The sequence below is a fragment of the Cnephaeus nilssonii genome (genome assembly GCF_951640355.1).
Source record: "Cnephaeus nilssonii genome assembly, chromosome: 6".
NCBI lineage: Eukaryota > Metazoa > Chordata > Mammalia > Chiroptera > Vespertilionidae > Cnephaeus > Cnephaeus nilssonii.
Window position 1 is genome coordinate 18823768 of NC_137077.1, and position 14721 is coordinate 18838488.

Here is a 14721-nt window from a genome sequence, read left to right on the forward strand (position 1 = left end):
AAATGTAGCTCTTAAGTCTGAAAATGTCTTTATTTTTTAGAAAATGGATTCCAGGAAGGTTAAAAAGCAATACTAGAAGGTAAAGGTGCAGAATTGGATGTAGTCATTCAAAGCATTCAAATAAGAATATGGCAATATAAATATTTGAAAAGCATCTTTTAGGTGTTCAAAACAAAATGCTTAAGTCATTCCTAACTAATTTGAACTTTATAGCATTTTCTAGACAGGAGAAAAAACAATTAACATTTGAAAGTCCTGAAAGCTTTTTCCGTGGTTAATTACATTAGATGGTTTGCCTTTGATCAAATTCCTTCCTTTTTAAACATGAATAAAAGTATTATATAGGTCCACTGTTAAACAGACAACATGTTGCAAATCAACTCTGGTATAATGTATTCCAACAAAGCTTATAAAATAAAAGACGTTAAGGTGGCTTTGGACTAAGTTTAATAGTCATCTCCTCTGCTGACAACTTCTTTACATGTTGGACGCAACAGTATGGTATGTTCAAACTGTGCTGTATATGATCCTTTAATGTCACATAATGGTGGATACGGATCTACAATGCCCAAGTCACACAGATTCTTCAAAGCCATCAAGTATTTACTTTCTCCCAAGCGATCCAGCCATCTCCGGCAGAAGGCAAGGGTGCCAAAGTTTTCATTGATGACATTTAACAAGTGTTTTGTTCTTGGAAGCCTAAAAGAAGAAAATCCAAGATTAATAGTTAGCTAAAAAGTTACCAAAACTCACTTCCCCATTAAGGAAAACTCAAATGGTAGCTGTGGCTTTACTTAAAGTTTAAAAAACTTTTGTTTTCACATTCAAAAGCAAGGATATATAATAGCCCATATCTAATTATAGATGGCAGCTGAATAGGAAGCCAGATGAAGGCTCTTATCATGTCTGTGTCTATGCATGTGTGAAATTCCCAGTACAGACTCACCAACAGTATTCTGGTGAGAATTTCATTTTTTATGCATCAAGCTGAAAGACCTGCACATAAAGTAGGTGTAAATTTTTCAACCACCTATCCAAAAATATTGTTTTACAAAATACATTTTTATTGATTTCAGAGAGAAAGGGATAATGATAGATAGAAACATCAATGATGAGGGAATCATTGATAGGCTGCCTCCTGTACGCCCCCTACTGGGGACTGAGCCCACAGCCCGGACATGTGCCCTTGACAGGAATCAAACCTGGGACCCTTTAGTCCGCAGGCCGACGCTCTATCCACTGAGTCAAACCGGCTAGGTCCAAAAAGATTTTTTTTAAGTAAATAAAAAGATAAAGTTTACCAAATATAAGAAAAAAATCTAGAAATACCACAAAATTATCATCTCTAAAATTATTACAATTATTAGAAACTGAACCTGAAGAAAATAGTTACCTACATCATTTTCATCTCAGTTAAAATTTTTAACAGGCCAATCTCTTTGCTGCATTATGGAAATCCACAGAATTTAATATTAGGCTATAAAACTGTGTATCGCTGGATATTTTTCATATTTTTAAAATAGCTGTTAACTGGGAAGGGAAACTCACTAGTCATACAGAAATGTCTCTCACCTTATTGGCACATGTCCAACATCAAAATTTTTCATGTAATGTGAACATTCCATATCATCATGAACAACACCTTTTCCTGTGCTACCGAAGGTTTCAATGGCGTATACTTCTCCTTCCTAAAAAATACATTAGAATAGGGAGACAAGAAAAATTAAGAATGAATTAAAATTACCATATCTTAATGTCAGGCTAAGGTATTTCCTACTTCATGGAAGAAACAACATGAAATACCCTTGGCAGTCCTTATCCACCTTTCCCGGCTTTTTACCTCCTTAGCGCTTTTTGGTATTTCTATGTCCTCCTTTTAGAATGCAGGCTTTACATGGGCAGGGAATTTTGTTTTGTTAACTATATCCTTAGTGCCTACTGAAGAGACTGGCAGGCATATCCATGATGCTCAGTAAATATTCACTACATGCTGAATAAACAATCCTTTGACATACCCAATTTTACATAACTGATTTGAGCCCTGATCTGACAAGACAAAATTTGCACACTAATGCCATGGCAGGTGTGGCTCAGTTGGTTGTGCGTTGTCCCATGTACCAAAAGGTTGCCAGTTCGATTCCCAGTCAGGGCACATACTCAAGTTGCAGATTCAATCCCCGGTTGGGGTGTGTGCAGGAGGCAATCTCTCTAAAATCAATAAAAGCATATTTAAGAAAAAATGTGCACACTAATATGGCCCAATCCCTGTCAAGGTAAATATAAATGGCAAGTTAATTTTGCTCAACATACTATGTACTTAACTATCACTAGCTTCGGTTTGGGAAAAAGAAAATCAAAATGCTTCACAAAGAACATACATACCTCCATTCTTGTTGCCTCTCCTCCTTTCACAATGGGCACTGTTTTCCCAGCATGTATTCTGTATGGCCCAATTGAATGTCCATTTAGATTACGAATTGGTTTCACTGGCATAATAAGAAAAAAATAGTTTAACCTCACCTTAAGGTAGTTAAAATACAAAGTGGAAAACTAGTGTAATATAAAAATATGTTTATTGCAATGTTATTAATTAAAAACTAGAAGCGAGTAAGTAGAAATGGTGGAAAAAGAATAAACTATGTGATGAGGACACAAGGGGGTCCATCTAAGGAGGTATTGTTAATCAATAAAAACAGTCATAAAATGCCATGTACATAATGATTACAAACATGAAAATTATATATTGTTATGGACTAAAAGGCAATGTAAAAATTAGTATTTTGTGTTAAAATGATAGGATTTATGAAACCTTAAATTTTATTACTCCATCAACATTTCCAATGTTAAAAAAGAAAATCTCAAACAACCCCAAGGTCCTGAGATTAAAGATAGAATAAACAAACTGTGGTGTAGTCACACAATGGAATGCTACTCAGAAATAAAAACACTAGGGATACACTGAACTGAATAAAACCTAAAGAAAAAATGAGCAAAGGAAGGCACAATTATACACATACTGTGCAATGGAATGCATATGTATACATGTACATTTAATATTTACAAAATTATGCATAATTGCATAACTGTTTAGGGAAACGTAACTAGATAGTAAAAGATATAAAGAAAAGCAAATGCAAATACTTTAGTACTTAAGATAGTGGTTTACTAGAGGAAGGCCACTGTAATTGAGAAGGCCTATACAGATAGAACTAGAGGCCGGGTGCATGACATTCATGCACTGGGGTGGTTGGAGGGAGCGGGGGTGTCCCTCAGCTCGGCCTGCACCCTCTCACAGTCCAGGACCCCTTGGGGGATGTCCGCCTGCCGGCTTAGGCCCGATCCCCCTGAACATCCCTCTTGCAATCTGGGATCCCTTGCTCCTTACTGCCTGCCTGCTCGCTCCTTAGCGCTGCCGCCACCGCAGCTGGGCTCACTTCTGGCTGAGTGGTGCTCCCCCTGTGGAAGCGCACTGACCACCAGGGGGCAGCTCCTGTGTTGAGCATCTATCTGCCCCCTGGTGGTCAGTGTGTGTCATAGTGACTGGTCATTCCGCTGTTCGGTTGATTTGCATATTGGCCTCTTATTATATAGGATATTGTACAAATAGTGTTTATTACAGTCCACAATAAAAAAGGTTTTAAAAAATTTAGCTGTACAGTGCTAGAATCCTTAGGATGAGCTACCTTTCTTCTAGGGAAGAATTATTGTAGCAAGGTTTTTTCCAAATCTGTAACAGTGAAACAGTAACAAGTATATTACAAATTTAGGGGATGGCACAGAAAAACAAAACTCTCAGCTCTTCAAAAAATATTCCTTTTTATATAAATAAGCTAAATGTATTTAAAAGTCAGCAAATATTACTATGTCTCTAAGACCTGGCAAACTGACCCATTGGGCCAATAAAAAATACATTTAGCCGAAACCGGTTTGGCTCAGTGGATAGAGCGTCGGCCTGCGGACTCAAAGGTCCCGGGTTCAATTCCGGTCAAGGGCATGTATCTTGGTTGCGGGCACATCCCCAGTAGGGGGTGTGCAAGAGGCAGCTGATCGATGTTTCTAACTCTCTATCCCTCTCTCTTCCTCTCTGTAAAAAATTAATAAAATATATTTAAAAAAAAATACATTTAAATAAAAAATGATTTTCTAGACCCTGCACTTCCACCATGGTTTTACACATTGCCAAGTCGTTCTATGACCTCACTACTATCAGCCTGGCTGGGGAGAAGATAGATTTCAATACATTCCGAGGCAGGGTAGTGCTGACTGAGAATGTAGCATCGCTCTGAGCCAGCTCAACGAGCTGCAATGCCACTTTCCCAGGCACCTGGTGGTTCTTGGCTTCCCTTGCAAACAATTTGGACATCAGAAGAACTGTCAGAATGAGATCCTAAATAGTTTCAAGTATGTTCGCTCTTGGGGGTGGATTCCAGCCCACCTTTACCCTTGCCCAAAAGTGTGAGATGAATGGTCAGAACAAGCATCCTGTCTTCACCTACCTGAAGAGCAAGTTCCCCTACCCTTATGATGACCCATTTTCTCTCATGACCAATCCCAAGTTCATCATTTGGAGTCCAGTGAGCCACTCAGATATGGCCTGGAACCTTAAGAAGTTCCTTATCGGGCCGAAGAGGGGAGCCCTTCCGACACTACAGCTGCACTCTTCCCCTCCCTCAACATTGAGCCTGATATCAAGGGTCTCCTCAAAGTTGCCATATAGATACCAGCTGCTCAGCACACAGATCTACTCCATCCAGCCCTTGAGTATCTCTCCTCAGGATTCAGAGTGTCCTTGGGAGACACTGCTGGACCTAAGCTTTCCCTTGAGATCAGTCTCCGTCATTGAAGAGCCTTGTCTTTCCTGTCTGCCTGTTGCCTTTTTCCCCCTCAATTTTCTGGTTGGTGATTCAAATTGGCCTCCAAGACTTGGGCGGGCTCTGGGCCTTCACAAAATGATGGCACCACCCTAAAAAATATATGGGTGCTGTCTGAGGAGTGTGAAGAGCCCACACCAGCCTGCTAGCTGAGTCCAATAAAGGGCAGGTGTGGAAATGGCAAAAAATAAAAAATAATAAATAAAAATAAAAGATCTTTAAACAAAAATACATTTAAATAAAAAACCAACCTAACGTATAAAAAAGTTACACAGAAGAAACAGGGTACAGAGGTATCTATTTTTATATTATCAGGTTTTGACAGTTTCAGGCTAATTCTGGAACCAACAGCTGTAAAGGTAACTTTCTAATTCTATTACCTCCGTGCTCCAAGTAAATAAATTGCCTCCCTTGATGGCCCAGCCCTGTATTATGGTTTCTGGAAATTGCTTCTGAAAGTTAAGCCTAGAGTCTAGTTCTTCAACTCCCATGTCATGATTTGTCCATACCCTTTCTGCTCTAACTAGTAAAAATGAATTCTGTCACTTTAAATGAAGAACTCAAACCAACACAATAACTGATATCTAAGAAGAGGTGCTGAAATAATAGAGCCAAAAATATTGTATTAGCTTAGTGGAAGAGGTAAGGAGGCAGGTATTGAAGATTACAATACTGCAGTGGCTGAAAGTCAAATTGTCACCTAATAGAGACCTTGAAAGCGAGATCACACAGAATTAGAAAATAGAAAAGAAAGATTGAGAGGGACTTGAATGTACATTATTTGTTATGGCACCAATCCCAAAACTGGGATGGAAAATAACAATACTTGTTAAATACTAATAAATTTCAGTATCATAAAATTTATATTTTTCATAACTTTCCACACTATCATAAAATTTATATTTCTAAATAAAACAAACAAAAAATAATACCATTAATCCTATTACACTAAAAAAAAAATAAAAATACCTTGGGTTCTTAAAAGGTTATAGGATTATCTAAGCTCAAAGATAGACCTGCCTGACCCGAAAGCATGTTTTCTTCATTCTCATACCACCTCCATCCAAGTGTGAGCAGCCTTTCTTATCTAGAAAGTTACTTTTAACAGCTATTGGTCCCAGAATTAGCCTGTGGCTATCAAAAACCTGTATAATATGAAATGGATATCCCTGTACCTTGCTTCTTCTGTGTAACTTGGTTATGTTAGGTTAATTATTTTATTTAAATGTATTTTTGTTTTAAAGAAAATTTTGTAAGAAATATCTGTTTTCACTTAAATGTATTTTTGATTGGTCTCAGAGGAAGAACTACTTTGCACTTGCTAAAAACATAATAGTCTATATATTATCAACAGGGTAATGCAAAGAATGCTGAATTATATGAATTTACTGAAGGGTAAGGAAGCATGACAGATGCCACTCAAAGACTATACAGGACAGACAGGATATGGTTAAAGGAAATGTAGGAGTTCTGTAAGAACGTTATTAGGACAGCGGAAACAGAAAGCTATGAATATAGATGAGGCAGGAGGATGGTGGCTGAAGAGTGGTCAGATAGATGCTGGGAGTCCGAGGAAGACTGGACTGAGGAAGAGCATAGGTGATTCTGGGACTGTGTACCTAAAGCAGTGGCTAGGGAAGAGTAGCAGGCAAATGGAATAAAGATGAAAGGAAGTGCCCTGACCAGCTCAGTGGGTAGAGAGTCAGCCCATACTCCAAAAGGCTGAGGGTTTGATTCCCAGTCAAAGGCACATACCTGGGTTGCGGGTTCAGTCACCCAAACCCTGTTTGGGGGTGTGCAGGAGGCAACCAATCTCTCTCCTTTCCCCTCCTCCCTTCCACTCTCTCTAAAAATCAATGGAAAAAATATCCTTGGGTGAGGATTAAAAACAACAAAGATTAAAGGACACACAAAGAATAAACTGGCCTCTCAATTTTATATTTAACTTCTCCAAGTTATGAAAAAGATAATTCCAGGGAAAGAATATATTACTTCAAGACAGCACTAATTCAGTACTCCTTGAGGCAGTTATGATTTGACTAGTCACAGAAAACATACTCTGCACTTTGGCCATCCTGGGATAAATCCCCAAGTGTCTTCTTATCAGCTACCAGAGGAGCCTGGCAACAATTCCCAGCTAATGACCACATACTCCTCCTACCATAAGCAGGTCATTTCCCCATTTTCCTTCTATATTCTCAAGAGATAATAAAGATGAAGCAGCTGATCCAAAGAAAGCACTCAACGCTCTTTTTTAAAATTAGTTTTGCAAAGGTCACACCATTTTAAGTAAGATATATTTTTAAAGAACACACCTTGATATGTCTTCCCATCTATTTCAACCTCATAGGATTCCATAACTTCTTGAATGGCCTCACCAACATCACATAGACGAACATCAATTCCAGCACACTAAAGACCAAATAATGTATAATGTTATTCAAAGCACAGAATTTTACATTACCTTAACTTCAAAACTGCTTTGTACATTGTAACTTCCTCTATAAAAACCTTTGGTACATTATATAATAGTCTTACATAATTCAAAGATCTTAAACAGGTTATAATGTGCTCAAAACATATTGAATGAAATAGTGATTACAGTTCACATACCTTTATTCCAGTGTTAGTGGCATCTTTTACAGCTTTTAATAATGTATCATATTTGGGATTAAAAGTGACAGTAAAAGCACAGTCAATAATCCTACCTGAAAGAAAAAAATTCTTGTTTAAAGAGAATTTACTTATCAGCTAGTCGATTTATCTATTTTATAGCATCTACTCTATTGCTTATCCTTGCTAGTTAACAGGGGAAAAAAGTAAAATTATTAAGTTATATGAAGGATTCAGGATGAAAAGATAATTCCAGGGGTAGTACATATTACTTCAAGATAGCACTAATTCAGTACTCATTGAGGCAGTTATGCAAAAATATAAACAGAAACAAATCAAAGCTAGAAAAGCCTAGGGAACTAACAAACAGCAATGTAGGCAGAGAATATGTGTAGGTCCACAGGATGCTAACCATCATTCCAGCTTCTTCGATTTTATAAAAGCTTAGGTAAGTACTTAATTTAAGCTTTGCTTTCTCACCTGTTAAAGTGAGTTAAAACTATACTTACAGAAAAGCTAACAAGTATAAAGGTTGGTAAACTTAAAGGTTCTAAGTAATCATTTGTTGTTATATGAATGTCTGAAATAATACCTGAAGAAATATAATATTATATTTTTCTTTTATTTTTTTAATATATTTTATTGATTTTTTTACAGAGAGGAAGAGAGAGCGAGAGAGAGTTAGAAACATCGATGAGAGAGAAACATCAATCAGCTGCCTCCTGCACACTCCCTACTGGGGATGTGCCCGCAACCAAGGTACATGCCCTTGACCAGAATCGAACTTGGGATCCTTGAGTCCGCAGGCCGACGCTCTATCCACTGAGCCAAACCGGTTAGGGCAAGATTATATTTTTCATGCCTTGATACAAAGGGTAAATTTCAATTACCTGATGGTTTTTATTATACTCCATTTAGTAGGATGCTTTAAAGCAAATTTCAAAATCTACCTCAACACAGCTCTATTAAAAAGTGAGGCATTGCCAAAACCGGTTTGGCTCAGTGGATGGAGCGTCAGCCTTCGGACTGAAAGGTCCCAGGTTCGATTCCGGTCAAGGGCACGTACCTTGGTTGCGGGCACATCCCCAGTAGGGGGTGTGCAGGAGGCAGCTGATCCATGTTTCTCTCTCATCGATGTTTCTAACTCTCTATCTCTCTCGGTTCCTCTCTGTAAAAAAAAAAAATCAATAAAATATATTTTTTTAAATAAAGGAACAAACTATGGATACATGCACCAATTAAAAAAAAAAAAAAAGTGAGGCATCAAGAAGAAAATTTGGGAGTTCAGTATCTACAGCCCTGCCCCATCCAACAGAGAAAAGACTAGTCCTTTTAGGGAGAGGTTGGAGTGAAATTATTTCTAATAACTCACCACTTATATGTGTTCCAAAGTCTATCTTACAGATATCATCATATTGTAATACTGTTGTGTCACCAGCATTGGGAGTATAATGGGCAGCACAGTTATTGAGAGAACACCCAGTAGGAAATGCCAGGCCTGCGTTTAATCCATTCTCTTTTATTAGTTTTCGTGAACAATCTTCCAACTTTTCGCTAAAAAATAAAAACAAAACTTGTTTACTTTGACATTTTATATAAGGTATAACCTTATAAGCCTTACAGCTAGCTCATCATATTCAGAAAGTTAACTAAAACTCTTAAATTACTTTCTGGAAATAATCTGAGCACTTTCTGAATGTGAATAACAGTTCTCTGAAGCTATGAAAATAGTAGCTCACCTCTAAAAGATAAAAAAAAATAATTCCACTAGAAATCTGGAGAAATTAAATGATAGGACTTAAGTTTCCTAGTAGGTAACATTCTTGACGTAGACTAATTTAAATGCTGATTACACTTTATTTACTTAATGTTGCATATTTTGAAATACAAATCAGAGAATTAGGTTGCCTCTTATGGCTAATTATTTCTCAAGGGGAAAACTGGAGAAATAATTACTTTTATTGGTTTCTTCATTGCATTATAAATGTTTTGTGTCCAAGAATTTTAATTTAATATGAATTGCTAGATAGCAAAATAATAGAGTTCAGGACAAAAAATAAGAATAATGTGTGTATTTGTACATGAGTATACATGAATACAAAATAGGAAGGTTGAAGTACAAATGTCCTCTAATGGTTTCCTTGTTACATCAACATTACAAGAATTTAGAACCTTCATTTAAAGTTTTAGCAAAGTTGTAACGAAAGCCAAACATTACAATGAAAAGTCAGCTCTAAAAAATAATTCTTCTCATGGTCTTATAAAATCATATTCCTTTTTACCAGATTTCTATCATTGTCATCCCAGGCTTGATCCAGCTCATAACATATTTTCTAACTTGTCGATGTGCTTCCGCAGCTTCTCGAAAATCATTCCAAATCTCTTCACTAGCTTGATCTAATGCTTTCTTTTCTTCACTTGTAGTTCTCCAAGCAGCTGTTCGCCTTTATAGTACACATAGCATAGTATTAGTAATTTAAGAAACAGCACAATAAACATAAAAGCTGAGATAAAAATATACTAATAAGATATTTTAGATAAAAACATTACATATTTAATTTTTCATTAAAAGTTAGCATAACTTCTGAATACAAGTAGTCAAACACTTGTAATCAAGCCAAATCATATTAAATACTTTCCAAGAATCTTAAAAAAAAAAAAAAAAATCAAGTGAGATTGCATTCATAGTCAGAAGGACTAAAACCATGCCACAGAAAATAACACAAAACGAGAGAACCAGAAAAGTCAGAAGAGTCCTAGATATCAAGCAGATAGGAGAAAAAGTCATCATTCCACTCAAAGTAATATAAATAATAAGAGGCTTCAAAAGAGCACACCAAAATTTAGCATTTAACGTCACCAATAGGGCAAATACTAATTCAGACTTGACCTGGAAATCTGCATATATCTTCCTCAAAGCATAAAATATTATGGCTTTTACAGGTGTTTTCTAATTGTGTGTGTGTGTGTGTGTGTATGTATGTATATATGTATGTATGTATGTATGTATGTATGTATGTATATGTATATGGTAATCTTCCTTGAAGGATATGGCTCACATTTTAAAAGTGCTAGGAGTAACAGGTTTTTTTTCAGTATTTGGGAATGAGAAGATCCACTGATTGCCTTTAAGCAGTACATTTTAAAAACTGTTTTCAAATGAAAATCTTTTAAAAAGTTGTTATCCTTTCACACATTCTTAAGAAATACTGAATATATAAGCCCTAGCCAGATAGCTCAGTTGGTTAGAGCATTGGTCCCTATATGCTAAGGTTGTGAGTTCAATTTCTGGTTAGGCCACATACAAGAAACAAACAATGAATGCATAAATAGGTAGAACAACAAATTGATGTTTCTTCCCTCTCCCACTCTCTAAAGTAAAAATAATTTAAAAAATACTGTATAGTTCACAACTCAGTGATCACTGATGTATATAAATTATACTTAGTATGAAAGTGATGCCTTCAAAGAATTATTCCTATGGCCTCAAGTTAGTGGCTGGCAATCTATGGCCTGCAGGTAAATCCAGTCTGGCACCTGTTTTGTAAATAATATTTAACATGTTAAGCGCCCAGTCAGTCACCAGTGACTGACACTATACTTTCCATCCGGAAGACAAAATAGGCTGGGCGCTTAACGTGTTAACTGCTGCCCTGGCTGGTGAGGCTCAGCTGGTTGGGTGTCAGTCCCACACACTGAAGGGTTGCGGGCTTGATCCCCAGTAGGGGGTGTGCAAGAGGCAGTTAATCAATGTTTCGCTCTCACATTGATGTTTCTCCCCGCCCCTCTAAAATCAATAAACGTGATCTAGGGTGAGGATAAAAAAAAAAGAGAGAGAGAGAGAGAAAAATGACAGAATTAGAAATTCACTGCAACACAGTGAATAAATAACTGATAAAGGATCATCAATGAATATTAAAATAATTAAGTGAAAGGTTGTTGAAGACAAGGATATCCCAATGGTTCCAAAGTTCCCCATAGATTACATGTTAACTGCAAAAAGAAAAAAGTTCCTTTAAAAAAGAAACAGGGCTGATAGTCTTCATATTACCCAAGTGATCAAATACAGATAAATTAATGAACAATCTGAAATTACATCTGATGCAACAGACTATGGTATAATATGAAGTACTTTAATGTCACTTATAATATATCCTTGTCAAATATATTTAGTATAATTCTAATGTAAGCCTTTCCAACTAATTCTGGTTTACAGAAAATATAGAAACAGAGAAAAAAGTTTAATGACACCACAAGGAAACAATGGAAGAAATCCCAGAACATAATATTTTAAAAATTACCTGATCTCTTAAAAAAGTCAGTTCAATTGAAGAGATGAAGGTAGGGATTCTAATCATATGCAATGTATGAACCTTGATTGGATCCTGGTTTAGGAGGAAAAATAACTAAAAAGATGTTCCAGGGACAACAGGAAAAAAGTTCTAAATATGAATATTAGGTATTTATTTATATGATACTGGGAAGTTACTGTTAATATTCTTGGTTGTAATAATTTAGAGAATGTCTAATTCTAGGGAGATACTTCAAGTTTCTAGAAGTAAGCACTCAAAATAAGACTTCTTGCCGAAACCGGTTTGGCTCAGTGGATAGAGCGTCGGCCTGTGGACTCAAGGGTCCCAGGTTCGATTCCGGTCAAGGGCATGTACCTTGGTTGCGGGCACATCCCCAGTAGGGGGTGTGCAAGAGGCAGCTGATCGATGTTTCTCTCTCATCGATGTTTCTAACTCTCTATCCCTCTCTCTTCCTCTCTGTAAAAAATCAATAAAATATATTAAAAAAAAAAAATAAGACTTCTTTGTAAATGGCCCCGCCAAAAGAAAAAGATCAACAACAAAAAACCACATACATACACACACATAGGGCAAAATGTTAATAAGCACTTTTCAATCTGGGTAGTGAGTTCACTTTCACCCTTTCTTATGGAATTCACTATAAAAGTTGAAATCAACATGAAGATATTTATTCCATCATGGTTTATAATAGTAAGCAACTAGAAATAAACTGTAAGTCCAGTAAGGAAAAACAGGACAAATAAATTATGGTATGCACAAAGATGTGCAAAATTATTCAGCCATTAGAAACACTGTTGGTTTCTTTACTAACATGAAAACAAATTTTGAAAGGGGTGCTATTGTGATATGGTGCTATTGTGATATAACTCTACCTTGAAAAAAAGTTCTAGGTACTTATAATAGACATTTATATAGAGAGCCTTTAGAGGAAGAAATATTAATAGGTTAACTGATTTTAATTCACTGGCAGAATTAAGATGTTTTTCTTCTTCTTTTTGCTAATCTGTATTTACTAACTATTCTATAGTGGGTATGTATGGCTTGTAAAATTAACATTTCCCCCAAAATATTGTCTATATATTTAGAAAAAGGTAAAGAATTTCAAAATAATTCATTCTACTTCTAGATATCCAGAATAAGAGAAAAATCAGTTCCAATTAACATACTACAATGTTCATCACAGAAATTTTCCTAATAAAATATTGAAATCAGTATAAATATTCAAAAATAGGGAAAGAACTAATAAAATTAAGCCATATACAGAACAGAATAGCATTACAGTCATTAAAAATTGGCTTAAAAAACTTTTAATAACACCAGAAATGAACACAGAATGTTATATTTTTTAAAAGGGCAACAACCAGTGTAATAAAAATGGATTCAGCCCTATAGCTGGTTTGGCTGAGTGGATAGAGCAACGGCCTGCAGACTCAAGGGTCCCAGGTTCAATTCTGGTCAAGGGCACATGCCCGGGTTGTAGGCTTGATCCCCAGTAGGGGGCACGCAGGAGGCAGCCGATCAATGATTCTATCACATCATTGATACTTTTATCTCTCTCCCCCTCTCCCTCTCTGAAATCAATAAAAATAAAATAAAAATGGATTCAGACAAAGATCATCAATGGATACTACATGGGAGGACAACATAAGGAGTGAGGTATTTTCATATTCACAAATTAGTTTCCTACAAATTAGTAATTACAAGAAGAAAAAAAAGTATTGATATTCTAGAAAAACTAGGTAATACCTTATCCAAGTGATATCTACTCTCAAATCGTTCAGAAAAATAGTATGCATACAAATTCACCAATAAAACATTTTACCCATTTGCCTTTTATCTTCCAAGGAGAAAATGGAATGTTATTTTATATTATACACAGTATGTATAATTGCCATATTTCATCAACAGAACAATAAAAGTGGCAAAATGTTAACAAGAATCTGAGTGAAAAGTATGCAGTTCTTTGTACTATTCTTACAGTATGGAATTATTCCTGTTAAGTATTAAATTATTTTAAAATAAAGCAATGTACTCAACAAGGGTGGTAGTTACACAGTTGAGTTGTGATAATTCATTCAATTTACAATTAGTTTATTTAAAAACAATGAGGGCAAGATATAAAAAACTATTTAATATTTTACCAAATCTATAAGAATATTTATTCTGATCTATTTGCAAATAGTGAAAACTGATTGTATGAATGTCAAAAAATACTGAGTTATTAAAAAGCAAACATAACAATACTTTAATTTCTTTTGTATTTCTCTAGGTCAGCATATAGCATTGCTTTCAATATTTAAGAAAAGTATCATCCCAAGAGGTATTAATCTTCACCTAAGGATATTTTTCCATTGATTTTTAGAGAGAGTAGAAGGGAGGGGGAGACAGAGAGAGAAACACTGATGTGACAGAGATACAGCAATTGGTTGCCCCCGCATGTGCCCCAGGAATCGAGCCTGTAACCAAAGCACGTGCCCTAGACTGAAACAAACCTAAGACCCTAAGTCCAAGGGCCAACGCTCTAACTGGCTAGGGCCAAATTCTGTTTTTCTTAACATGACTTCAAATATTCCACCATTCCACCAATTCACAGTGTTACAAAATATTAACAATCTGTTACAAGTATAGGAAATCAATGGCTTTCCTCCACTTTACCAATAAGCATATAGAAATGGAAATAGAAATAAAAACTCCTCGTTCACACCAGTAACAATACCAGAAAACAGTTAAGAATAAATTTAATGTGCTTGCTTTGGCAGCACATACACTCAAGTTGGAAAGATACATAACCCAAGCGCAAGGATGACATACAAATTCGTGAAGTGTTCCATGTTTAAAAAATATGTAATAAATTTAACAAGAATGCGACAGAACCTACCTGAAAAAAAAAAAAATCAGAATAAGTGGAAAATATTCCATAACAC

The 14721-nt window shown here is 35.9% G+C and overlaps 1 protein-coding gene and 1 pseudogene across 3 annotated transcripts in view; one reads left to right on the plus strand and one right to left on the minus strand.

Annotated features, from left to right (window-relative positions):
- Nucleotides 1–11: 11 nt before the first annotated feature.
- METAP2 (methionyl aminopeptidase 2) overlaps nt 12–14721 on the minus strand; it is a 30008-nt gene continuing 15298 nt past the window's right edge. For both annotated transcript variants that reach the window (XM_079774446.1, XM_079774445.1), the window contains exons 5-11: nt 9767–9928; nt 8857–9038; nt 7485–7579; nt 7187–7283; nt 2383–2486; nt 1573–1688; nt 12–699 (exon numbers count right to left, since the gene is read on the minus strand). In XM_079774446.1, the coding sequence (XP_079630572.1) occupies nt 447–699; nt 1573–1688; nt 2383–2486; nt 7187–7283; nt 7485–7579; nt 8857–9038; nt 9767–9928 (1009 nt within the window). In that variant the 3' untranslated portion in view covers nt 12–446. The remainder of the gene's footprint in view (nt 700–1572; nt 1689–2382; nt 2487–7186; nt 7284–7484; nt 7580–8856; nt 9039–9766; nt 9929–14721) is intronic.
- On the plus strand, nt 2526–7170 carry LOC307101469 (glutathione peroxidase 2-like; annotated as a pseudogene). The gene has a single exon. The product of its transcript is annotated as a glutathione peroxidase 2-like (transcript).